At 43.8% G+C, this 27,959-nt stretch overlaps 1 protein-coding gene and 1 pseudogene across 6 annotated transcripts in view; one reads left to right on the top strand and one right to left on the bottom strand.

The window, feature by feature from the left end:
* The window catches only part of LOC148015665 (mediator of RNA polymerase II transcription subunit 33A-like), a 139,814-nt gene extending 113,859 nt beyond the window's left edge, over nt 1-25,955 (top strand). For 3 of the 6 annotated variants that reach the window (XM_087665734.1, XM_087665732.1, XM_087665736.1), the window contains 6 exons: nt 10,120-10,330; nt 10,419-10,533; nt 12,358-12,516; nt 12,633-13,323; nt 23,626-23,832; nt 23,928-25,953. In XM_087665734.1, coding sequence (XP_087521860.1) covers nt 10,120-10,330; nt 10,419-10,533; nt 12,358-12,516; nt 12,633-13,323; nt 23,626-23,832; nt 23,928-25,060 — 2,516 coding nt within the window. In that variant the 3' untranslated portion in view covers nt 25,061-25,953. Of the gene's footprint in view, nt 1-10,119; nt 10,331-10,418; nt 10,534-12,357; nt 12,517-12,632; nt 13,324-23,625; nt 23,833-23,927 lie in introns of all 6 variants that reach the window. The other 3 variants (XM_087665733.1, XM_087665737.1, XM_087665738.1) reach the window with 3 other exon arrangements.
* Nucleotides 16,275-17,858, bottom strand: LOC148015666 (uncharacterized; annotated as a pseudogene).
* Nucleotides 25,956-27,959: the final 2,004 nt, after the last annotated feature.

Genomic DNA, 27,959 nt, shown 5'->3' with positions numbered 1-27,959 from the left:
CCTAGGCTCGGGGGTGACCGCGTTTGGCTCTTTAGCTGGGAGGTGAGTTTGATGTGCAGTTCCTTTTATTATGAGTTTGTGTTGAGTCTCGCGTGCAGGTTGGATAGTAGGGACATGTTTCACTTCCCGTTGCCTCCACTCTCTCAAAGGGTGAAGTCTCCAATGACAATTGTTTTTTGTTTTTTTTTACACTACCAATGTGCAATCCTTTTGTTGCAGATTTATTTCGTGTCTTTTAGCTAGGAAAATCTATGGTTGCATGGTCATTGTGCGCCTTTGATGAGATCTTTGCTAAGGCTAAATACCCTACTCTAGTGCAACCACATAGAAAGATATTATTTCACTTTGTTAGATTGTGGGGTTGTTGGCACAACTTGGGAGTCACCCCAAATGCATTCGTTTTTGACTTAGCCTTTGGTATCCAGGGATATATTGCTAGGCTCAAGGGTCTTGTACATTACCAATTAGATCTCATTCAGCATACTGACCTTCTTGCTAGGGAGGACTTAGTTCCTTGTTAGCATACAACAATTTCTTATGTTTCTTTGCCGTAACTCTTGTATTCTCATGTGATTTAATCTAATATAACTACTCGTTACAAGGAAAACAACAGAGGAGGATTTAGCTCCTGAATGTGCTCGCACACGCACAAGCAGAAAACATATGTAGATGTGAAGAAATAGGAAGGGCAAGGTTTAATTAGGTACCTTAGAAACCCCCCTCCCGTTTTCCCTTTTAATGGTATGGGCTTTATAGCTATACCATTGCGTTGGAGCCAAAAACACCTATATAGAGAATAGTAGTGATTTTGAGCTCTGCTTGGTTTTCACTCTACGTGTAATTCCCTATACTCAATAGTGAACCCTCACATGTGCAGCGTCAAGAGGGTGTAGTCTTGAGATGTGCCTTAATGTTGTATCTTTTGATATCATGAATACAAAGGATTCCTTATTAATATATCTTGTGTGCCTTTCAGCTGTGCCATTTTTATGCCTCATGACAGGTTATGACTTGAAGTCTTTTGAATGTCCATAACACTTGGTATCAGAGCAACTCTAGCGTGGAGCATACTAGCTCGAGAGGGGAGCAAGCTCATGAATGCGGAGGAGATCCTACCGTAACATGACGTGACGACCTCAACATGACAGGACGCGACGACCCACATCGTGATGCCCCCTAGTCATGGTACCTATTGAAACGTGGAAGAGAACCTAATGTGCCAACAAAGTTGAGAGGGAGCCATTGCATGATAGGGACGTGCAAGATACCATTCAAAAATGTCTTGGAGAGAGGGGAAATTGTGGGAGAACACTTTCTTTAAAGAGAAAGACGAGCTATGTCATTGGCTTAAAATCACATACAAGAAGAAAGAGTTGTGGCTGAAACTGATCAAGTAGACAAAGAAGACCATCAAAGTGCTAAGGAAGACCCACAAAGAAATAGATGTGCTGCACAATCTTGAAGAGAAGGTTGAATAGCTGGATGAAGACTTGGAGGAGGTTGACTACCAATTGATCATGGAGCGAGAGAGAGCCAGGTTGTGGCAAGTGAAGATGGCACAAGCCCTCGACATGGAGTTGCAAGAGAAAATAATGCGGGGGTTGAACTTGGAGATTGTCTTTGGATCTGAAGGAGCCAAAGAGCGAGCTGAACCATACTTGAAGCAAATGAGAGCCAAAAGAGTTCAAGAGTTAAATAATGGAGCAAGCCAAACAAAGAAGATGAAGATGAAGACAAGGGAGAGGATGAGCTCAATCCAAATCTTCGAACACCTCATCCCTAACAAGGAGCCGATGGCTACTACTCCAACTACTACCTTGAAGGCTACTACCAAGAAGGCTACCCTGAAGACCAACAAGTCTACAATGATTACTCTTCTAAAGAATATGGATACTACTACCTTGAAGATTTTCCCATCGACTACCACCTAGAAGGAGAATACCTCTACAACGACTACCCCTATCCCAAAGAATGCCAATCCGAAGAAGTTTTAGAAAAGAAAGAAATGATGGAATATTATGTGAAGGGAGAAGGATAGAGAATGGATGTGTGTTCAAAGGTAGAAAATATCATGATGGAGTTTTTTTTTTTTTTTTTTTTTTTTTGCAAATAAAGTGTGGCTAATTATATCACTTTAGAGAAAACCTAAATACAAGGAAGTACTCATGCTCAACAAACTAGCTAGAGCTGATGCAGAGTTACAAATATATCAAGTATACAAGCCTTTGAAGGCGGTCTAGGGGGGATGGGGGCAAGAAGCCATGGAGGGGGGGTGTATCGCCATTTGGGGCTGCCTGCCTGCATCACGAAAAATAGGTCCTGGCCGCCCCAGGTGCGCATGAAATGAAAATGCAACTCCTGTCGAGCTTGAGACTTGCCCTGCACTTGGTCCCATTGGACGCAGAGGGAGTGGATGATGGAGGTCCAGAGCTCTGCTAAAGTCTCCTATACTGAAAGTCTCTCCCCGCCAAAAACCTTCTGACACCGCGCCTTCCAGATGTGCCATCCAGTAATACTCCCTATGATCTCCTATACCTCAGAGTGGTCTGCTATGGGCTCCAGTACCTAGCGGATGGGTAGAGCCTCCAAACCAACCATTGCGCACGACCTTGCCTCAATAATGAATATTGTGTCTTGCATCCCAGCCTCATACACAAGGTGACGGCCCTGGTTGACTGCTTGTCAACAGAAAGCTCCCCATGAGATATATCCAAGGCTAGGTACTATACATCAAAGGTTGTGGCATGCTCCTCTCCACATGAGCTGCGCTGCCTCATAGGACCAAAGGCAGTGCTTTCGAGACTCCAAAGGTTGTTGTGTGCAGCGTTTACAACTTCCCTCTTGCATCTAGGCTAACCAACTCCCCACCGCTAGGCCTCCATGTGCCACCAACAATAGGAAATACGATATCCTCCTTCGCCTCCAACTAACCCATAGGCGGCGCTAGAAGATCCTTCAGAAAGCCTCCGTGATTCTGTGCTCCTCCCAGTGCCTGTTGCGTGACGACGCCCAATCCATGTCGTCCTGCATCAGTACGTGTTTGCCAATCCTGGCTGTGTACTCCAAGAACCTCGATGGCTTCTTAGCAACCGCAGTGGCCGGCCATAGCCACTCTCTCGGATCCCATTCTAGCTCATCAAGTGGCCTACCCTTCCAAATCAAGATGCGCCACTCCCTAAACTTCTCCTAGAAGACATAAGGGTCCAGCCGCCATGTCTTCCCTTGAAGGCCAACCACCCAAATCCTCTTCCATGGAAGGATAACTATCCCCTCATCGTACTACTCTCTATTGAGGGCTAGACGCCCCCCCTCCTGTACGGTGAAGAAAGTTCCATATGGGGCCCCTCCCACTCTACCTGCCACTTGGAGAGGGATACATGTTGGTGAAAAACCTAGTGGCCCATACCTCCCCGAGGTCTATCGGCTCTCGTCTCAGGGGGGGCAAGCCACTCCTGAGGTATTGCTGCGTCTGTCTCTCCTCTCCTCAACTCAACTCCTCTCTGGCAACATGATGCCCTTTGCAACACCTCATCGTCCATCATCCTGTACAGCTTCTGCCATGTCCTGATGGTATGAGCCGAGCGGGTCTCCCATCCAGCCCAGTGGATGTGAGGGCACTCACCAATCTGTAACCCCTCCCGATCTCTGACCTGGGGATTCCAGATCACCAGTTGGCGGTCTATCTCCTCCTGGCAGTGTGGGGGGCTCTGAATTAGAGCCTCACGGAAGCCCTACCACACACGAAGCAGACTGTGTAGGAAGGGAATCTTGGGGAGGGGGGTGATCTGGTCTGTCGTGAAGATCCATCTCAGGAACGGCCTCCAATCACCTCCAAGCCTTGGTCTACACTTTTAGAGACTCGCCCACAATAGGACCTTCCAAGTCTGCCCCCCTGATGTGAGGCCGCGAACTACTAGCTTGCCCAAGAGAGCCATACTCTAATACTCTGGATCTATGATCCCAAGCCCTCCCTTTGATCGATCCTGGATGATGGTCACCCACGCCACCTTAGGCCCGAGAATCCCTGGAGCCGTTTGACCCAACCCAGAGGAAGTTCCGCACTAGGCAGCAAAGTTACACTACACAGGACGAGGCGCAGCACCAACACGAGGCGATGTACCAAGGCGTCGCTAGGAAGACCTGGTTAACCACCAGGGCTCGATCTGCTAGGGAAAGGCAAGCGGTACTCCAATAGGTCAGCTTCCTCCAAATAGAGTCAAGGAGTGGAAGAAACTGCTAGGCGGGAGTGATGTCGAGTCCCACCTGGAACCCTAGGTAACGGGCGGTCTGCGCTCTACACACCCATCTAAATCCCAAGTGAATGCCCCACTCCGTGCTAGAGTCCAAGTCTGTAAGGAAACCAACAGACTTACACCAGTTGATTTTCGCTCCTGCTACAATACAAAAGACCTCGAGAGGCAATCTCACTCTCTCTAGTATCAACTCATCGTCATCTACGTGAAGTGTTGTATCATTTGCATACTTTGAGTCTAACAGCTTCGTCTCCTCTCTCACTGAAAGTGGAAGGCCGCGTAACCCGCTCACACGTGACGTGAGGAAGTGAGACATCGCTCTCTGCAAAGAGTAAGAACATGTACGGGGCCAAGGGGCAGCCTTGCCAGACCGACCTCTCCAATCGAAACTCCTCCCCTCGTCTACCACCTATGAGAACCTTGCTGGTGGCCGATTTTAAAGTACTGAGATCCCACGGATCCATGCTTGGGGGAAGCCCAACCTCACCATAGTGCCCTCTAAGAAGTTCTAGTCTCCCCTATCATAGCCTTTCTTGAAATCCAAGAGTAGTACAGCCAATCCCTGACCACTGTGTTGGGCCCACTCTGTTGCCTCAAAGAAGGTGAAAACATTGTCTAGGATGCTCCTATCCTGGACAAAGCCGACAAAGCTTATCTATGTGTCATGAATGATGTTTGGAAGCACAGGGCGGAGTCGCCTACCAACCATCTTTGCCAGTGCCTTATAGGCCATTGACAACAAGGTGATCGGTCTCCACTAGGATAGTTCCAATCGATCTCCCCCTTTGGGAATGAGAGTGATAAGACTTGCCGAGAGACTCCCTGATATCTGTCCAAAAGTGAAAATCTCATGGAGGCCAACAATAAGGGGTCTTGTGTATGGAAAGCCTTCTCTAGTTTCTTCTCTAGTGAAGGGGGCTAGGAGGGAGCATCCCATCTTCTCTGTGACGAGGGACGGGATGTGATCCCAGTGCTATCTACATTGTTGTCCTCTAGCTGAAGCTCTCTTGCTAAAAAAGGTGTCTGTAATAGTCGGTAGCAATCTCCATCACCTCGTCTGGGCTAGAACGAGTCCTCCCATACTCATCTAGAAGATTGCGTATCTGCTCTCCTGAGGTGCGGGGTTGGTGCACCTAGAAAAATTCCCTGCTCATCTTGTTTCCTTTCCGTGCCCAAAAGGTTGCTAAGGTACAGAAGGAGAACTCCGAGCGCTTGTCCTCTAGGCCAATAATGGCCACTCGTGCATGCACCTCTTGTGCGTGGAGGATGGGATCCCTGGTGCCTCCTGTAGTAATCTCCGCATGGCTGCTAGTTCCCGTCGGAGTGCTCTCTCCTCCTCCCAGCTCCGCAGCTTGGCCTGTAAGGTTGCCTCGTGGCAGATACTGCTCAACTTGGCTAGGACCTTTGCAACTTCCTCTGCGATTCGATCCCTCCTGTCTCACTCCCTAGTCAAAATCTGCTCAATTAGTCTCTTCATATCCCCCCATCCTATAGATCGAGTCAGGGATCCAACAGGATCGTGTGTGTAGGGCAGATGCTGGGGGGTCAATTGTCAAGAGAACCGGGCAATGATCGGCAGACAAGGTGGTGCCCATTGATTGCCCTATCTAGCCTCTGTGAGAGCATCCCCATTGTCCCATATAGAACCTGTCCTACCGCTTCAACAGGACTCTACCTAGCTACCTGTATCCCCAAGAGAAGTCTAGCGACCTCTCCCTCTTGTGGAAAGCTGGGTCTCTCCAAGCATCGCATGCTCCTACTACCAATAGGAAGACCTCCCTTGTCTCCTGCTCCTCCCCAGCCATGCCCTGGTAGTTTTTTCCTTTGCCCTGTTGGTTCTCTAAGGCCTCCAAGTTGTTGAAGTCTCCAACAACAATCCAGGAGTCCACCTTTGGGAGTCTTGTTGTGATCTCCACCTAGAACCTACTACGTGCCCTAACCTCAGTAGGGGCATAGACATTGAGGACTCCAAGGCACGAGTCCCCAATATCCAATCCAATCCATAGAACCCTCCCTGCTACGATCGTCCCATGGTCTCGTACACAGGCAGTGAGGCTCATGCCAATAGAGGTGTATACGCTTGCACTCCGGCCGTGGGCACCAATGGCATGCTCCCAGTAAGTGTGTGAATTGCCCAAGAGTACCTTCTCTACCCGCTGGGCCCAGGCAGGAGTGAGCTTGTGCTCCTGTAGAAGTAAGACGTCAATCCGTCCGGCAAGGGCACAGGCTGCAGTTCCTGCCGAACAATGAACTTCCTGGAACCATGTATTCCACTATAGTGGAGGCTATTCACATTCCAGGATGCAAGATGTAAACTCATGGGGAAACCTGTGACTAACTGAACAAGCATCTGTTCCACATGTGGAAGCCGTTGACGAGGAAGAGAAGCTATGAGACATGGCGATACACTTCATTGTTGGCTTGCTAGACAGTGAGCTCCATTTCCCCATGGTAGCCTTCGGACGGACCATGGGGCTGATGGATATGTCTAGATGTACCACCAGGGCATCTATCAACCATGCTGAGAGACGAGACTCTGTGCACTGGTAGAAACGGGCTGCCTGTGCCAAGGGCCACTCGATCACATCCATCAAGGCTCTCCAATGCCGAGGGGCTCGAAAGATAATGCTCAGATGTGGGACCTCGGCTCTAGCCCCACTAGTTAATGTCCATCATGCAACCTGGCCAGTGTTGGGAGAAAAGTGCCAATCCACCTTGTCCCATCCACTAGGAGATGTGATCTACCCATAGAAACAGGGAACAGCCTAACGCGTTCCAAACCCTCCAAGGAGGTGAAACAGCCAAGGAACGTTCCCTGCATAGAATGCACTGGCATCTGACCAGAGGTTTCCATTGCACGCCCCTTCAGAGAATCTACCAATCACACCACTGTACTGTCGGAGGAGGAGGCATTGTTGTTGCAAGTGGAGGGAGCAACGGTGGGGGGGAGGTGTGATAGCGAGGAGGAGGGGCGTAGGGGCACCGCGTGGTGGCACAGCTTAATGTCGAGAAGAGGGGGGACAACATGATGGCAGGCGGTAGGTGAGAGGGACGGGGGACGCAACACTAGTCAGCAGGGAGGAGTTCGGCGGGGTCGCGATGGCGGGGGCGAGGACAATAGCATGTTGGTAGGGAGCAATTGTTTGACCTTCTTATTGTGATGGAGTTTGAATACAAGAAAGAAGATGAAGCCAAGTGGACATGTCAAAAGGATGAACCATTGCACCCATATGTTGGAGCCCAATTAAAAGTAGAACCAATGCTAGAAGAAGAGAAGGGGAAGAAAAGCACTTGGGGCAAGGGATCCACTACATGGAGCCAACACTTCTACCCTAGGTGATGATATAGGTGAAGGAAAGAAAAGAAATGAAGAGTTGGAAGATAAGAAAGAAGAAAAGGGAGAAGATGAGCTCAGCCCAAATCTTGAAACACCTCTACCCCAACAACCCAAACAAGAAGCAAAGGGCAAGGAGGAGCTCAACCTAGATCTTGGAACACCTTGATTGCGACAACCCCAAACCCAACAACCAACCAAACCCACAAAGTTCAATGATGATAGGCTAGGAAGAGAGTTGAAGGAGAGAATCGTGCAAATATGAAATGAGATAGAAGATGATAGAAAAGAAGAAAAAGACTTATTAGATGGAGCCATAGAGAAGATCATGGAAAAGATGAAACAAAAAAAGAGAAGAAAAGAGATAGAAGAGCTAGTAGAGTTAGCTAGGAAGAAGCTAGAAGAAAAAAAAAAGCTAGAGCAGGTTATGGAAAATCAAGTAGAAGAGAACAAGAAGAAGAAAGTTAGGAAAATGATTGAGCAAGTAGAAAGAGCCGAAGGAAGCAAGTTGGAAGAACAAGTATGGAGAGCTAGAAAGCCAAAGGAAAAAGAGGAGCAAAAGATAGACCTAGGTGAAGTAGGCCGAAAAGGCAAAGAAAAGATGGAGATAGAGAAGTATGAGAATGAGGAGCAGAAGGTGAAACCAAATGCCAAGAAACAGAGGCAAGCCGCTAGAGCTAAGATGAGAGATAAGAATGAAGATGCCTCTAAAAACCTCCAAGCTAAACTCGTGGCTAAGGATAAAGCAAACCAAGCTTTTGATCCAAGGCCACATTCCATCCTAGGCAACTCAGATCAAAGTAGGAACCAAGTGCACTTTAGCAATGGAGTCATTGGCTATGCCTTTGAGCTTGAAGAGGCAAGCCCTTATGAGCTTGGACAAAATGAGTCAGAGGACAAAGTCTCAAAGAGGGCAGAGCATGAGAGAGTGCTCGCAATATGGTCCAATCAAGGTAACTTAGTGGCATGGAAGGAAACCTTGCTAGTGGAGTCTTGGAGAACCCTCCAACTCACTTTTAAGGTGAGTGTCTTTGGACTACGGAAGCCGTTGTGACCATACTCAATGTTGGTAAATATTGAGATCTCGGCATTCAGACCGCAAGCAATGCAAGGAGTTGTCATCTTGATCCTATGGATCGGTGACACACCAAGCACCACACATATGGGCATTACCCTAAGAACTTCAAGATACCTCTGCTTCCACAAACCAAAATTTGATCTAAGTGTGACGACTTAGTCCATTCCCCAACAAGAACTTCCACTCCAAATGAGGCTAAGAAGAGCCAAAGAGGTGCCATGCACCAAGACCGCACTTTCTGCGTAAGAAGGCAAGCTAAACCAACCGGTTTGTCTAAGTTCAAGGCAAGCAAGAAAGATCCGGCGAGGCCAAGGAAAACAACCCAAGTTCTTGACTTGGCGATGAGGGCAAAGCGTCTTTGCAAACAAACCAAGAGACCCATGTGCCCAAGGCCCAAGGCGACGCCACGAAGAAAGGGAGAAATGACACAAGCAGCAACACACTAGACTGCCTCCCTTAAGGCGTTGCACAACATGGCTACAACCACATCACTATGCCTTGACCCCAACAGCGTGACAACTTAGGATCGCACCTACAAAGCTGGCCATGCAAAGCCATAAGTACCAAGCCACATCTAGTTAGGACTATGAAGCCTCCACTCCTCAAATTTAATTGAGTCGAAGGTGGATTGGAATGCAAAAGAATAAAAAGAACTAAGTCTAGATGGGTAGACCCTGGCCAGCTTGATAGAATAAGCTGTGTTAAGAACCCCAAGTCGTAGTGCGACAAACATTGACGAGCTTGATAGAAAAGGTTGTGTGAAGACCTCGCTAACGAGTCAAGTCCTAGATCAGCTGACACTAACTAGCTTGATAGCATAAGCTGTGTTAAGACCCCAGAATGAGTGAAGAAAGCACCCTTAGATTGCTTAGGACAGCAATCCTTTTAGTGAGGGTGACTGTAAGGGTATGGGCTTTGTAGCTATATTATGGTGTTGGAGCTAGAAACACCTATATAGGGAGTAGTAGTAACTCTAAGCTCTACTTGTTTTCTACTCTACGTGTGATTCCCTATACTCAATGGTGAACCCTCACATGTGCGGCATTACAAGGGTGTAACCCTAAGATGTGCCTCAACGTTATATCTTTCGATATCATGAATAAAAAGGATTCCTTATTGATATATCTTGTGTGCCTTTCTGCTGTGCCATTTTTGTGCATCATGACAGGTTATGACTTGAAGTCCCGTGAAAGTCCGTAAAATCGAAAACACCCCCCCCCAAACACGCGCTAGAACCCCTTTCCCTGTTTCTCGCTGGGCTGCTCTTTCCCACCTTCCTTCTTTTTCCCTCGCCCTTGTCTTGTCCTCATCCTGTGAGGAAAGGGGGAAGAGAGAGTGGGAAGAGATTCCTATTGTTATGATAAGTAGTGAGATGATTATTATAATCTGCTTGACCATGTTTTGTTGTAATCTTTATGCACATACCACTCATTATGTGCGTTTTCTAACTGCAGTCACTAATCTGCGGCATCTTATCGTTGAGACATGCATTGCTCGAGGTTTGTTAGGCACTTCAGCATATTATTGGCCTGGATATGTTCGGGGACTGTCTGGCAGTTTACCTCTTTCAGCTTCTGCTCAAACGTCCTGCTGGCAGGCTTACATGGATGGTGCTCCTCTCACTGGATCACTGAAAAGTTCGTTAATGAGTATTCCAGCAAAAAGGTATAAGTCATTCTATGCAGATGAAGGTTTAAGAAATGACCTGCAAGAACTAGTGTAGTTTTGTTTACTTTAGTGTTTATTTTGGCAGCCTGGCAGAATTAAATAAAGTTTTCCAGGCAGCTTTGAATGGTTCCGATGACGAAAGGCCTGTGGCAGCCATTATCTTGTGCAGTGCTTCATTAATCCGCGGGTGGAATGTGCAGGTAGGAAGAATTCCCCAGCTTTATCTACACAAGAACAGGAGCATGCCACACAGATTCTATCACACCCCATGCATATTTGTGTATTGTTTAGATTTTGGAGTTTCCAGACTCAATCTGTATCAAAAGCCATCTGGGTATAAGCACAGGCAAGATTTATGTTTAATGTTTTCTAGGCAACAAATGATTATGAAAATGTGGGAGATGCTTGATTTGTAGCTAATACACTTATGTGTTTTCCCAATCATTAGCCAGTTGCATGCAGCATGGGACATTTTTTGTGTGTGCCTACGATTGTGTTCTTTCTTGATGCATGGGGCCCCACGTGTATGTGTGTTTTTTCTTTCTTTTGGTGCGCCGGGGGGAGCGTGTGGGGTTAGGTTTGTTCCCTCGAAATATTAGCTGAGAGAGTGGGCAAGTGCCACATTGACATCGTTTTCTTCACTTAGATAGGACACCTTCCAAGCCAAATGAACTATGGAGCTTGATTGCATTTGGACCCTCCTGCTCGCTGACCCTACCAAGGAGGACCAACCTGACTTGGTAGGACCAACCTGGTTGTTCAAGTGGGCAAGAGCCCAGACTTACACAAACAAACCCTTGTGAATGTAGGTGTCCAACCAAGCGATGCACATAGTGAACTACAACTTCATGATTATAAGCCCAATTATTAGCCGCCAGACCAATGTATTTTAAATTGATGGATTACATAGAAAACAGAATTTGCTAAACAGATTCAACTACAAACCATGAAGGTATACAAACTTATTTTCTAGATTCTGTATTTTTTGGACTGAATGCCCATAAAGAAGGGGGGATGGCTGGGTACCTTCCCTCCAAATATTATCCTAGAGACGGGGCAAGTGCCACATTGGCATCCTTTTCTATGCTCAGATAGAATACCTTGCAAGGCAAATGAATAACAAAGCCTGGTTGCAGTGGGACCCTCCTGTTTGGGGACCCTACCAAGGTTACCCTGACTTACACCAATAGACCATGTGAACATAGGTGTCCAACGAAGCGATTTACCTAGCGAGACTTGAACCACAACTTCATGATTATAAGCCCAATTATTAACAGCTAGGCCAATACTTTTTGAAATGATGGATTACATAAAAAAAGAATTCGCCAACCAGATTCGACTAGAAATAATGAAGGTATACAAATTTAAAATGATGGATTACAGGAAACAGGAGCTACCACAAATTATGAACAAATAATAACTTATTAATTAGCTTCTGAAGTTTCTGGACTTGTGTATGTCAGGATTCTTCCATGTTGGAGCATAGCAGCATTTAAGATCGAGCTTCAAATTTATAGAGCAAGGCCATAGTAGCCCGTTGCATGTGGTGAAGATTGGTTTGACATTTAATGTATATGCATAGGTTTTTGTTGTTTCCTGAACCAAATTTGGCCTTTTGGATGTGGCACACATCGCATGATTGCTGGGACATTTCTGGTGTGGGCTTAGGGTTGTGTTGTTTCCTGGTTTGGTGGGGCTTTCAGTTTCGAGGATTGTGTTCTTTCCTGGTGGTTTTATCTGATTGGATGTTGACCTTGAGCACTCTGCTGCTCCATCATCTAATCCAAACTCCAATACAAAACAGGACAACTTTATTCATCTTCTTGTTCTAGCTGTTACTGTTGGTTGTTGATAGCCTTGTGTTTCTGAAGTGTTCAGTGCAGTTAACTAATATCAAGCTCAAAAAGAATGCATTGTTGTGAAAGGTATGCCAGAAGCAAGCTTTGCCTGTAAATAATTATAGTGAATCATACACCACCAAGTATTTGACAACTGATAAGACTAACTCTTTTTCTGGAATACAGGAGCATGCTGTGCAATTTGTGCTACGGTTACTCATGCCTCCAACGTCTGATTCTGCAGTAAATGGCCATTCCCTTGTACCTCATGCACCAGTTCTATATGCTGTTTTGACAGCCATTTCATCAGATGATGCGCTTCATATATTGTCCTTATATGGCATGGTAAGCCAGTCTTTTAAAGGAAATCCTCATTCTATTATATATATTTTCCAGGTCAATCAATTGCATACTGTTTTCAGATAACACTGCTGACTTGTTTGCAATGCTTTATTACACAGTTTCCTGAATTAGCGGCAGCATTGTTACCAATCTGTGAAGTATTTGGTGCTCTCTCCCCTTCAATACCTTTGGTCACAGGTTCTGGGGAAGACGTTTCCGTGCTTGCACTTTTCTCCTCAGCTTTTCTAATTCTGATCAAGCTTTGGAAATTTCATCGGCCTCCTGTTGAGCACACAATACTAGGCAAGGGAGCTTCCCTCAGTTCTGATTGGAGCCTTGACTACCTGCTCATGCGGCATAACTTGCAGAACTGTTCTATAGGAATGCCCTTTGAAAAGGCAGAAAAGGATGACCAAGGATCGTGTAGACGAACTTCTATGCCCAGCAACTTTTCTCAGGCAGGCAGAGGGTTTTCATCTCAATATGTAACACTTGATTCCTTTCCCAAGCTGAAGGAATGGTACCTGCAACATCAGTCCTGTATTGCATCTACTCTCTCAGGCCTTGCACGTGGTGACCCAGTTCATCAGGTCGTCGATAAGCTGCTTGCAATGATGATGAGAAAGTCTGTAAAAAATGCAAGCATACCTGTCACATCACTCACTTCAACAAATAATAGTGGCAGTGATGATACAGGGGGACAGCTTTCATTGCCCGCATGGGATCTTCTAGCTGCAGTTCCTTTTGTCGTAGATGCATTGCTAACAGCTTGTGGTCTTGGTAAACTACCTCCACGGGATTTAACAACAGGTAGTTCAATTTGTGTACTCAAGGTAGATCCATTCGTAATTAAACAACCACTTATTATTTGAATTAGAAAGGAATAAAATTACCTTCCCGTAGCTGACTTGACTAAATGTAGGTGGGGAAGGTTCTTTGGTAGAAGGTTGCCATCCTTAATGTGGATGGCAGTCCTGTGAGCAATGCTGTTGCTGGGTACATTCCTTGAGAGCCAAGTTACTATTTACAGGCCTTCCTGTTCCTAGACACAGCAGAAACTTTGTAGGATTCCCTCATGATCCTCTTGGCTGTTTTCCATTCCTGAGGCAGTCCATTTTCGATGACACAGCTTGCTGGAGAGAGAGAGAGAGAGAGAGAGAGAGAGAGAGAGAGAGGACGTGCAGATCTGTAATACAGCAGACTAGAGAGGTCCCGTGTGGGGACTGTATAGACCAGGAAAAGACATTGGAAGGGGGACCTGTTTTGCATTTTGTGTGGTCTAAAGTGGAGACAGAAAAGGGAATACAGTGCTGTCAATCTGATTTGTAGCAGACATGCTAGAGATAAACACAGCTTTTATCAACCAAGTGGTGGAGGTTTTGGGGCCTGTGTCGGATGCTGAGGAAGGGGAAGAAATGGTTCCTTGTACTGAGATGGTGGTCTGCTGTTCCAAGGTTCCGCCCAGTCCTCATGTGCAGCCACCGAGTAAATGCAGCAACATGCCTCTGATGCTTTGATGGAAGAATCTAGTGCAGTCTCGCAAACTGACCAACAGGTGCGCTCCTATGCGCAGGTCACGTCGACCACATTGAGGAATCTCAGGACCTGGACTGGGAGCACTTATTGGAATTTGCCAATACTTTGCTGGGTGATTACATTCAATACAACTGTGAAGAATTCTGTGATTAGGATCGAGATGATGTCTTAGATGCAACTATCGACACAAAGACAACGTTGTGTTCTTTCTCGGCTTTTTTTGAAAGAGGGGTCATCCTCTTCTTTAGGGGCAGGTTCCCGGTGCTGTCATGGATCCACCAATGGCTGAATTCAATGCTATTTGGTGACTGTGTGGAGGAAATATTTTTGGGACCATGGGGCTTTTACGAAGTAATTCCCAAATCAATAATGCTCTCTAATAACCTGTTGGCAAAGGTGCCTTTGTTCTTTGATCAACACCTTGTTCATGTGGTACCATGGAGATCAATGGCGGACTTTCAGCACCCGCTCCAACAGAAATGCCCAATTTGGGTGGAAGTGGAGGCCTGATCTGCTGTGTATAACGGAAGCTTTGGTAGTTAATCATACGATCTCAGTGCCTCCCAGCTTGAGGGTCACAATTTGTAACTGCATGTGCATGTTGTGGGATACTACTTGCAAGAGGCCTAACTGGTTAAGGCTAAAGTTAGCTTGGAATTCCATCTTTGCATTTTCGTTTAAAATGAGGCACCTTTGCTGATCATTGTTTCTCTTGTGGGTAGTTGGGGTATTTTATGGTTGAGTCCCCGGAAAAAAAGGTAACAAAAGGGAAAAAGCCTATGTAGTCAGAGGATTAATTGTATCAAGGTTGGATGAATGTTCACTCTGAAAGAAGCAAAAAGATTAATGTGGACATCTCAGCTGCTAAGTTCACATTGGCCCCACCCAAGACTCCTTGCGTACTTGTGTGTTGTTTCTAATTACATATGAAAATTGCTACTTGGAATGTATGTGGCATCTGCCTATGCAGCAAGTAGCATGACATGTGGCGCATCTTGCACAAAAATCAATGGGATGTCTTATGCGCCCTTGAACACGAGTCATGGTGAAGTAGGAAAATTTATGAATTGTAATGATTTTTGTCTATTTTATGCTACAGGCTTTGCATGGTATTACATTAGTGTGCTCATTGTGGTTCATGAGAGATTTCAGCTCGTCCTTGTAAAAAATGATGTGCATGGTCGCTTTGTGGTGATTGAAATTTCGCTTGATGGGGAGGTCCTATGGCTTGTTGGTGTCTATGCTTCAAATGATTCCTTGTCTAGACGTGATCTATGGGGTAGATTGACAGTCTCTTTGACACTTGGCAGCAAACCGGGGTTGCTGATGGGAGATTTCAATATTTGTGTGGATTCATTGCAGTCTAATTCTAGGTACTAGGTGATGGATGCCCTAAGAGTTGAGTCTGGCAAGAGTTTATGTTGAATGTTCTTAAACAAGACCTTTGTTCCTAGCTGTGTCTATCAGATTTGAGATTCACCTTTCATTCAATGTAGTGTCCAACTACATGGTCTAGACTAGATTATATGTATACTACACATGACCATGCCTTTCTGCCAAGAATCCTAGATATGGAAGTTCTACAACAACATGTCATATTGGATCATTTTCCTTAGCAATTTGAGATGCTTGCATAGCATGTTGGGCCTTTTGCACCTTTCTTGGAAAGGCTTCCCTTGCACTTCAATTCATCTTACTTGAAACACCCTATTTTTAATGGTTACATGGTGCAGCTTATCGACCACTTCTTGTCAAACTTTGCATCTGGCATAGAAACATGAAACGGGGAACGGGAATGGGGAACGTGGACGGGGACGGGGACGTGGGAATGGGAACGGCATGAAAATTCATGAAAAAAAGGTAATATTTCACTCATAATCCATGTGGACTCTGGAGTGTTAAAACTTAAAACCAAGGTATATAATCCACAAGGACAAATCATTTTAAGTTTTAACTTTAAGATATCATGCATTATTTTAAAACTACTCATTAGAAATTGAATTGCAACTTACAAGGCTCAAGAGATAAGCTATTCAATTATAAATAATAAAATCGATAATACATATGCCAAAAATCATAAATGATAAAACAATGAACAATGAACTAAACTTAAAAGTCTAAGCTAAAAGAACATGCCTATGGTACCATTGCCAAAAAACTTAAAAGATTACAAATATGAAATTGAAGTCTAATCTTTGAAAGAACGTGCTCATTGTCCCAAAAAAGACTACAAATATAAAGTCTAATCTCTAGACTAAAGCAAAATGCGGCATGCCAAAATAGCCCAAAGGGCAACTGCAAGACTGCAAGACTCAAGTACAAATATAATATCGGCATGGCACAACTGTCAACAACCCAAGTGTCACAGTGTCATCAATGATCATAATATCATATATAATGTAAATGTGTCATGTATCATGAGACTCGTGATAAGTAAGCTAAATCAAAGATCATGATCATGATCTGAGGCTGCTCTAGCCACTCCTGAAGTGCTAGCCTCATCATCATGTGTACCATGAATTGCTGCATCTCCCTCAACATCAGCATGTGTCTCCTCTTTTTGCTGCATCTCCCACTCTGCGAATGGATCAAGCTTTGTTGTCATACTGTTACATAACATCCTCAAATTAGCACTAACGAATACTAGATCGTTTGCCCTCTCCACACCAAGACGGTTCCTCTTCTTTGAAGCAATGTGAGCGTAGGTACTCCACAATTGCTCCAAACAAGAGGAGCTAACTGACTGACTCAAAATACGGATGGCTAGTTGCTGCAACTCGGGACCATTCAAGCCATAGTCCTCCCACCACAAAGCTGCCCCAATCTTACAGCGATCCTCTTGTGCATCCCCACAACCAAAAGAACCCCGAAAGGTCCTATAACATGAAAGTTGATCTCTGATCTTTCGTCTAGTGCCATGATCAGGCACTAGACGAGACAATATAAGTCTCCATGCATCCATAACCTCACTGTCATTCTCCTAACCCTTGCCCTGGAACTCAGGATCCACAACAAATGCAGCTGCATGCATGGGTGAGCTATAGGAGTTCCACCTCATCACAACTAAATGGTGTATTTCCTCATACGCCTCATCATTTGGTGCCAACTCCTGCAACTTTTCATTCAGCCTATCCATAGTCTCATATACCTTGCTAATGCAAGGTTGCATAGCATCCATAACCCTCAATAAATGTACAATGGGTGATACCATAGCATCTATCCGCTTTACATCATCCCAAAAAGTGGAGTTATTTGCTTTCTCCAAGCATAAGATACCTGTAGGAGTATTTGCCAATGTTGATGAGGTAAACTCATCACTAAGAAATAACTGCCTCAAGGCACCACTGCATTCTCTTAACCTGCCTAGCATCAAGAAGTTAAAGGCAAATCTGGTATCAGAGTATTTTAAAAGTGTCTTCTTCGACCGCAAAGAGAAGTGATGGCGAAGAAACTGGTGATTCAAAACAAAGCTAACCATTTGAGCTTCTTGCTCTATGACAGGTGCAATCCATGACAGGTTACCAATATCCTTTAGTAGGTTGTTCAAGCAATGAGCCATACAATATGAAACTGTGATATGCAGATAATATCCCTAAATAATAGCACCTGCTGCCCTATTTGCAGGCTCTCCATTTGCAACAAATCCCACAACATGCTCTGGGCCTATAAGCTCAACACCTGTAACCCACTCTGCTGCAAGTACATCTGCTGACTTTCCTGTCCCCGATGCATCATGTGAAGATATAAAATAGATTTCCCCACGAGAATAAGCAACCATACCATGAATGGATCGCTTGCGTGTATCACTCCAACCATCAGCAATCAAGGAAACTCCATTTTTAGCCCACATGCTTTTTCTAGTCACTGCTGCTTGCTCAACAAGGCGCTTTTCCTTGTCGAGCAAAGTGGTGCGTAAGGTCTCTGATGATGGAGGTACATACGAAGGGCCATACTCACCAATCTTCTTGCACATCAATTTAAAATACTCTGATCTGGCTGCACGAAATTGAATGTGGTCATGATAAAAAAAGCGTGCCACTGATGTATCCACCTCTTCCTTCTTTTTGGGATCCCAACTAGCATCAAGTGTGCTTTGTCTACGTGCAACATGTGGCATTGTTGATGCCATGGCCGATGCAGTGCCTGCAGTAGGTGTGGAGGCAGCACTTCCTGATACTGACCCTGCTCTAGATACATCTGATGGGGATGGTGTCACAAAAGTTGCAGGGCCAACTGCAACACGTCGTGGTCTAGATGTAAGATAAGCTTGTTGACCTGCTACACGGTCACGAAGCTCCCTTTGCTTCTCCAAGGTCACATTTGGACAAAACTGCATCTCTGAATTTGGCTCATATAGGAGATGAGCTTGGACCTGATTAAGCATAAATATTAAAATGGAACAAGTGGCAATTGGTAGTCCATATTCTAATATTTAAGTAACTTTGAAAAATTAAAATCAATAAAAATTTTAAATACAAATGCTCGGCTCAATGGATTACCTTGTTTGCTCCACTAGTTCGCTTGTATGGGCAAAGCTTGCAAGTCCATGGTCGAGATCCTCCACCACTCAAAGGGCGGTCAGCATTTACTTCTTCCCACCATGACCAATCATCAGACCTGCTTCCTCGACCACCAACCCGACGAGTGGGGTGGGAAGATGAAGCCATTTATGATTTCAGGCAAAAAATTGAAGGTCTTAGGTTCAAGAGTCGAGAGAAGGAAAAATTGAAGGCTGAAAATTGATTATTGAAGGCTCGAGAGAAGGGAGAAGGCTCAAGAGTCAAGACTCACTCAAGAGTCGAGAGAGAAGGGAAAGGGAGAGAAGGGAGAAGAAGAAGAAGGTTTATGGAAGAAGGAAGAAGAGAAGGGAGAAGTGAAGAGAAGGTAGAACTTAGAAGGAAGAAGAGAAGGAAGAGAAGAAAGAGAAAGAAGAGAAAGAAGAAGAAGGAAGAAAAGGAAGAGGTTGGAGGTGGGAGGAGAAAGAAGAGAAAGAAGAAGGAAGAGAAGGAAGAGGTTGGAAGAGAAAGAAGAAGAAGGAAGAGAGGGAAGAGAAGGAAGAGAAGAAAGAAGAAGAAGGAAGAGAAAGAAGGTGGCTGGGCCCTGGGGCCTGGGGGCAGGATGCAGGTGGGAGCAGGACGTAGACTAGGACTGGGCTCAGGCGGAAGCAGGCGGGAGCAGGACGCAGGAGAACTAGGTGCAGGCGGAAACAGAATGCGGGCGGCCCGTAGGTAATTTTTGCCACATGGCGTTCCCTGTCCCGTTTCAGACAGGGAACGCAGTGTTTCCTGTCTAAAACGGGACAAGGAACGCTGCGTTCCGTCTGAAACGGGACAGGGAACGTTCCATCATTTGGAAACGCGGTCCGCGATTGATACATGCCAGGGACGGCGATTCCACGTGCCGGGGGGCCGTTCTGGCCGTTTCCTGTCACTATGGCATCTGGAGATAGTTGCTCCTTTGAGCAATTGATTAGTAATGTGTAGAGGGTTGTTCGGCAGTATAGCATTCACAATGTATCTCTTTGCAGATAGCGTTGGCAAGCAGCAAAGGAACTACTAAGCTTGGTTCATTCATCACTTCTTGAGTCACCGGATTATGCATTTTTGCCTCCATTATGAAACTAGTCGATCTTATTTAGTAGTTCTAGTTGGGATCTTACCAGTGTTAGGTTTTACTCACGCCTATGCTCACATAGGAGTGTCAGTTATCTGCATTAGGACATCAGGGCCCTTTTACTCTCCGTAAGAGAGGTTTTTTCACCCAAGTTATATTATTTTCTATTTGTGTGTTTATGTTACACAATTTGGTGAATTACCGCACTTTTGGGTGTGAACGCACCTTAAGCATTTACACAACCCTAAAGTCTAAGGGTTGTAGTTTGTACAGGTCTTACACACTCGTGAATGAATCGTGTGTCAAGCAATGTCTACACTCTCACTCTCTCTTTATTGTTCACACTGTGTACTAGGCTTGGAGCTGCCATCTCCATCTTCAACATTTGTATCAGAGCTCAAGGTTTGTCAGGACCAACCTTCGTCAGCTGCTACAACACTCTCAGTAGCCTTGCCAGGCTCACCTGGTCTAGCTCCTCGTCAACTCTCTAGGAGTTGCCACTTGTGGCCAACCACCGCCCGCTTGCCTAGCTAGCAAGCTTGTCAGCCTTGTGCTTGTGTCTGTAGTGCCGCCCTACTCAACAACGCCTCCCTGACTGGTGGCACTACGCCTTTGCTCCAACAATCACGGCCTAACTGCTCCACCTATGCTGCCCCCTGTTGTGCTTGCACTGCCCTATTTTGCCTCCTTGCATTACCTGTATGTCCACAACTAGCTCCACTACTAGGTCAGGCAATTCCGCCTACACTTCTAGTAACCACAACTCAAGCTCGGCTTGTTCTCCGCCTACTCTCGGCTGTCACAAGTATATTTTATCATCTTATTAAAAAAACCAGAGCTACAACAAAGGGATTTTGCAAGGGAAAGGTGCATGTTTGCTTCAAGAAGTGCTTTTGGGCACAAACCATAGAAATAACTTGGAATTCAAGTCAAAAATTTGGGGCTTTGGCACATGTAGTAAAGGCTCACTTAGAAATTGATAGAAATTTTGCACATTGGACAGTAGTGATCAAGTGTGACACAGTTTTGTTAATTATAGCTTGGTGTTTGCTGTAATTTCTAGAAATTTGCAAATTTCTAGGTTAATCCAGCTTTGGTTATTGCTCTTGTGCCTTTAAGAAGAGTGGCATTTATCATGACCAATCAAGGACAGAGTGATGTATTCACTTATGTATCTAAAGAGGATGGATTGGATGGCAATAACTATTCTTTGTGGTCCTTCATGGTGAAGAACATGTTCGTTGCTAAAAATCTTTGAAAGTATGTTAGTAGTGAAGAATTTCATCCTAGAGTTGTGGCTCCTGCAAACCCTTCCCAAGGAGGATGTGGTCAAAAGCTAGCTCTAGCTCAGCCACTACCCCAAAGAACAACTGCACAGAAGGCTTGGGACACTCGGGATGCCCAAGCATTGTCACTTATTGCATTGGCAGTTCAACAGTCCATAATCCTGCCTATATGGTCTGCTACCTCTTCATGAGTTGCATGGCTTACACTGAGCAAATATTTTCTGGAAAAAATGGGACACATTTCTTTCTTGAGAAAGAAGCTTGAAAATGTGAAGATGGACGAAGTTAATGCTATGCAAGATCATCCTTACAAAATTCAGGTTTTGCGTGAGAAGTTGATGAATGTAGATGACTATTATTCTGATGCACAGATGATCTCTACTACTTTGAATTTCTGCCACCTTCTTATTTGGTCACACAGCATTGAATCTCACAATGAGAATTTCTCTGCTGCCACTTATCTTTCTTCAGTTGATTAGTTTGTTGTTGGAAGAAGACCAAACAAAGAAGAACAATGGGGTGGATTTTGTAGCCTTAGATTTGGCTTTTATGGCAAGACAGAAGGGCAAGGGCACTCAGTCTAGGAATGCTCTGCAGAGTTTTGGAAGTTCATACACTTCACAGAACAGCAAGAAGCGGGGGGCACACAAGCTAGGAAGAGCAAGTACCATTATTGTAAAAGGCCAAGTCACTACATCACAGAATGCAAGAAACGCATTGCTAAGGAGAAAAAGGAGTTTGGGATATCTATTTTTGATTCACCTTCTACTACCATTGCTACGGAGTCCATGTTGTTTGTTTCTTACCGTGACTAGTGATTTTACACTTGCATTTATGATTCTTCTTGGAAAGATAGAGCATTCAACTCTACAAAGGATGCTAGCACTTGGTTCTTTGACAGTGTGCTTCTAAGCACATTACACCCCGTAGAGATTTGTTTACCTTTGTTGTTGCAGCTCTTGTTGGCAAATCTGTACAATGTGCCAACAATGCATCTTATCTTATTAGAGGTGTTGGAGTTTGGGATGTTTGTTTCTGATACACCTTCTACTACTATTGCTACGGAGTCCATGTCATTTGTTTCTTACCGTGACTAGTGATTTTACACTTGCATTTATGATTCTTCTTGGGCAGATAGAGCATTCAACTCTACAAAGGATGCTAGCGCTTGGTTCTTTGACAGTGTGCTTCTAAGCACATTATATCCCGTAGGGATTTGTTTACCTTTGTTGTTGCAACTCTTGTTGGCAAATCTGTACAACATGCCAACAATGCATCTTATCTTATTAGAGGTGTTGGAGTTTGGGATGTCTATTTCTGATGCACCTTCTACTACCATGGCTACGGAGTCCATGTCGTTTGTTTCTTACCGTGACTAGTGATTTTACACTTGCATTTATGATTCTTCTTGGGCAATTAGAGCATCCAACTCTACAGAGGATGCTAGCACTTGGTTCTTTGACAATGTGCTTCTAAGCACATTACATCCCATAGGGATTTGTTTACCTTTGTTGTTGCAGCTCTTGTTGGCAAATCTGTACAATGTGCCAACAATGCATCTTATCTTATTAGAGGTGTTGAAGTTTGGGATGTTTGTTTCTAATGCACCTTCTACTACTATTGCTACGGAGTCCATGTCGTTTGTTTCTTACCGTGACTAGTGATTTTACACTTGCATTTATGATTCTTCTTGGGCAGATAGAGCATTCAACTCTACAGAGGATGCTAGCACTTGGTTCTTTGATAGTGTGCTTCTAAGCACATTACATCCCGTATGGATTTGTTTACCTTTGTTGTTGCAGCTCTTGTTGGCAAATCTGTACAATGTGCCAACAATGCATCTTATCTTATTAGAGGTGTTGGAGTTTGGGATGTCTATTTCTGATACACCTTCTCCTACCATTGCTACGGAGTCCATGTCGTTTGTTTCTTACCATGACTAGTGATTTTACACTTGCATTTATGATTCTTCTTGGGCAGATAGAGCATTCAACTCTACAGAGAATGCTAGCACTTGGTTCTTTGACGGTGTGCTTCTAAGCACATTTCATCCCGTAGGGATTTGTTTACCGTTGTTGTTGCAGCTCTTGTTGGCAAATCTGTACAATGTGCCAACGATGCATTTTATCTTATTAGAGGTGTTGGAGAGATTGTCTTGAAAGCCATTCATGGCTCTACTCTCCATTTGCAGAATGCATTGTATGTGTCGGGAATAAAGAAGAATTTGTTGTTCATTTCATTCTTTAGTAAAATGTGGAATGCAAGTCACATTTGATGATGACAAATGAATGGTTAGAGATAAAGAATTCTTGACTCTGGTACTTAGTGGCACATTGTGTCATGGACTCTATGAGTTAGATGCTCATTCGATTGATCAGTCAGTCTATTTGGCATGCACCAAAACCCCTCCATTGGACCACCTTGATTAGAGCACTAAAGAGACCGAGGTATTATTTAAAAAGTTCAATTTAATGACAGAGGCTCGATTACCTTGTTCAAGCACCTAGATAGTTGATTCCAAATTTGAGACCATAGAGCAGCTTGTTGTCTTCTACTGTCTTCAGGTTTTTGTCTTTTTAAACAGTGCAGTTTTCTGTGTTATTTTGGTTTTTCATGTTTTTTAAAGTGCATGCTTAGGCTTAGGTTGCAGCTTGATTTTCTGCTGTGAATGTTGAAGGATTGAGAGATCTGGTAGATTTCTTTCCTGCTTCTCTCGTGAGCATCGTAAGTTACTTGGCTGCTGAAGTGACACGTGGTTTGTGGAAACCTGCATCAATGAATGGAACAGACTGGCCTAATCCCTCTGCTAACGTTGTTGCTATAGAGGCAGAAATCAGGGATATGCTAGCAGCCACAGGTGTAACAATTCCCAGTTCAGTGACAGGTACTGGGTACTTTTTAGAGAGCTATAATTTGCATCAATGTCAACAAATGCAGAAGGGGTTCTAATATTAAATTTTGGTTTTTTTGTGACTGCAGGCTGTACTGCAGGAAGCGCACCTACCCTTCCCCTCCCTTTGGCAGCACTTGTGAGTCTGACAATCACTTTTAAAATTGAAAAACTCTCAGAGCTGGTGCTTGGAGTTGCTGTTCGAGCCTTACAGAGTGCTGCAGCTGGTAGCCCATGGCCAAGCATGCCTATTGTTGCCGCTCTTTGGGCCCAGAAAGTTCGTAGATGGCATGACTTTATTGTATTTAGTTCATCCCAAACAGTATTCAAGCAAGATAAAAATTCAGTTGTTCAGCTACTGCGTAGCTGCTTTGCATTTACTTTGGGCACCAACTCCTCACTTTCTAGGCTTACAGTTCATGGAGGGGTTGGAGCATTGCTAGGCCATGGTAATTGGATACATGCAGTACCAGGTGGCCGACATCCAGTTCCACCTGGCATCCTTTATCTCCGGATCTGCCCATCACTACATGATATTTTGTTTCTTCCAGGAGAAATTCTTGTTGTGCTTGTGAACTCGGTGAGAGACCTTGCCCTCACTAGGACTGCAGATGTAAGTTCTTCTGGCAGCCAAAAGAGTGTGTCACGGTTACGATCCTCACAGCCTTCTCTGGCTTTAACTTTGTCGAGGATTACTCAAGCATCAAGTTTGGCAGCTTCCTTACTGGTTGTCTCAGGGGGCACAACCTTAGCTCAGCTACTTTTTACAGAGACCTTACCTACCTGGTTTTTATCGGGACAAAAATCTACAGGAAAATCAGCCAGTGGCAAGAATGGAAGCACCTCACTGCTTGAAGGATATGCCATGGCACATTTTGCAGTTCTGTCAGGAATACTTGCTTGGGGTCTATCTGAGTCTAGAGAGCATTCAGTACAAAGAAAACGTGCTGTTTGTACACACATGGCATTTCTAGCTACTGCTTTAGATGGCAAGGTTTCCTTGGCATGTGAGTCAACAACATGGAAAGCTTATATATTGGGTTTCATGTCTTTGATTGTAAAATGTGCTTCCAATTGGATTCCGGATGTTAGTGTAGATACTCTAAAGAGAATAGCAATAGCATTACGCATGTGGCATCAGCGAGATCTTGCTGCTGCCTTCTTGGAAAAAGGCGCGTCTGCGACTTTGTCTATAGCAGCTGAGCTGGTTCTGGGTGATTAAGAACCACCCTATAATCTGGACAATGCATTTACCCTTTCAGCTCACTCTCAAGTTGATTGTTATGTTTTGGAGGCCCAATACTAGCCCTCAGCTGTTCCAAGCATTTCTTTGATGTAGAAATTAGGCATTTCCAGATCATAGTCAGCTTGTTAAGTGCACAGAATAAAACACATACATGGGAATCCATTCATTTTCTGTTTCTGATGGACCTCGGGTTACATTATTTGTGCATACAGTCAATGCTAAAGCTAAAAAGGTTGGTACTCGGCTTCCACCAAATAGATGTAATTATATTGTTACTCAGCTTCCGCCAAATACAGAAGTGTGCACAAAGCAACAAAGCCCATGAAGATGTACTCGTGTCACAATCATGCCTCAATATATGGATGAAACAAAATGACGGAGTGTATGTCTGGTGGATTGAATCTCAGCCAAGCTGTGAGGTTTAGTAAATGAATTGGCCGTAGAAAGTAATCAGAGAAGATCCCAAAAAAAAACCATCAAAGTGCTGACTTTTTAAATCCCAAATAACGCTGTTGTTCCACGCAAAACCTCTTAAGTGCCAAACTCCATTTTGTAAGGAATCAGGCAAAGAGAACGTCGTATTTTCGCTCCTTATCAATAGGCTTGTATAAGGCCTGCGAATTTTGCTACAGCTGATCTTATTCAAAGCTATAATCTGTTGAATTGGAGGAGGCGAGTTCGACAAAACAATGTTTTTGTGTTTTAAACTCTAATTTATTTTTCTGCTCGATGGCATTGCCAAAGCATGGATTCTGGAAGAGCTTCTTTTATCAATAGCCTACTAGTCTAAGGCCTTTTTTTTTTTTGGTTTAGTTTTTCTCAAGCACTCAATTGCCATGAACACGAATGTATTAATGTCCACTATTTTCTACATTATTGGTGGAAGAAACATGGAGGTGTAATGCATCCGTTCATGGATAACATTATTGAAGGGATATCCTTATCAATAATGCCTGTTAATAACTCTCCTTCCAATAAAGTATGAGGATTGTTAATGATTGTGTATAAGGCTTGTTAATAACTTCATGCAATAAAGTATATTAAACAACTTTCTATAGAAGGATATCCAAAGCAACAAACAATTTGATCAACATGAGAAATTTGACCAAGCCAAAGTAAATATGCCATTATTATTTTGACTTTTGACATCACAAGAAACTTGGACTTTCAAAAGTTCAACTTCCAAACCAATAGGGATTACAAAGGTTTTTAATACTTAATAATTTAATACAAAGGTAATTTAATACTTAATACAAAGGTTTCTTACCTTAGCTATCAAGATGATCTCAATAATTTAGTGATCTTGTAAATCGCCTTAGAAATGCCATCTAAATCACTAGTAAATCACCTTAGAATGTAAATCTTATCTGAAGTAGTAGAGATGCCTCACATGCACACAACCCATTTTGCTTCCTCCTTCTCATGGTAAGGAAGAAGAGCTTTTTATTTTTGTGTCAGTTGAGAGAGAGAGAGAGAGAGAGAGAGAGAGAGAGAGAAAGAGTGTGTGTGTGTGTGTGATCTTTTTAGATGCCTCAAAGGCATATAAGACAAAGAGATATCAAAGTTCATAGTTATTATCCACTTTAGGGAGACATTGGCACAAAAAAAAACCCAAGGTGCAGAACTAAACCAATTACTAAATCTATCAAAGTTACTTAGCGTAATGCTACCTTAATAAATTGCCATGTCGCCCTCTTTTCTAGTTGTGTTTATCTTGGCAATTTCACTTACATTATGCTTTGAGTTGTACTGGGTTAAGTCCATTTATGGTCCATAATTTGGTTCCCTTGAGACATTATCGTTGCTTTGATACTTCATCTTCCATGTTTTCAAAGTTGCTTGATGATTTGCCACGAAGTTATCACTTGAATCCTTTTTCTTCTAATATTGGTCTTAGTTTGGTCTGTATCATGTATTACTCTAAGCATTCTGATATGTTCATTGAATCCAATCTTCTTTTGCAATAGAGCTTCATTAACTATTGAGAAGATGGTGTTTGTTATACCTTGTTAACCTTTCTTCTTCCTTGTTTTGATTTCCTTCTCTATGTTGATCTATCTTCTTTCTTGTTTCAATTTCCTTATGTACTTGTACTTTAGTCATCATTTCCTCGACTTCATCTTCAATCCTTTTATTGATGTAGCCACTTTTATTGCTAGCTTTATCTCTAGTTTTGCCAATGAATAAGCACTTTGGCAATTGAGTCTTTCAAAGCCACATTCTTTACTTCCAAGTTGTGAATTTGTTGATATAGATATTTCTCCCATGAGCTCGGCTCTTGATTTTGCTTGGGTAGTAATTTCAAAACTACACTTAAATTCTTAGGGCTCATTTGATTTTTAGGGCAAGAGCTTAGGTTTAACCCTCACCCTTGGGTATTTCCCTTTTGTTCTAGGGAGAGGTGAAGTGATGACCTTTTGAGAGAGAGAGAGAGAGAGAGAGAGAGAGAGAGATCAACTACATTGACTATCGTGAACTAATTGATGCATGCAAAGAGAGGAGGACTAGGAAGAAGATAATTAATGAGTGAGTCACCCCCTAGTATGAAATAGGGTCCATATGGTGGGAGAAGGGGCTAACAGTAGTGGCAACTTGGATGGGTCCATTTAGTCCTTTCTTTCTAATGAAGGAACCCTTCAATTTTCTAGGTAGTAGACTCATGCTTTCCTCCTTTTGAAATTAAATCTTGCTAGAGATGGTCAAGGATTAAAATAAGCATTTTTCATGCTTGTTATGTATAGTTGTTTCCTTTGGGAATTGAAAGACAAATTATATCTTTGTCATTAAGCGCTCTTTGAATATATTTCACTGAAAAGGGTAGTATTTTATGAAAGTGAAAAAGTCCTAGTAGCTTACACTAGTAAAGTTATGTTAT

The sequence above is a fragment of the Lygodium microphyllum genome, chromosome 24 (assembly GCF_053477565.2).
Source record: "Lygodium microphyllum isolate KBCC chromosome 24, Lygodium_microphyllum_v1.1.10, whole genome shotgun sequence".
NCBI classification, from domain to species: domain Eukaryota; kingdom Viridiplantae; phylum Streptophyta; class Polypodiopsida; order Schizaeales; family Lygodiaceae; genus Lygodium; species Lygodium microphyllum.
The sequence above is the reverse complement of the archived record's forward strand: the minus strand, read 5'-3'. Positions and strand labels throughout refer to the sequence as shown.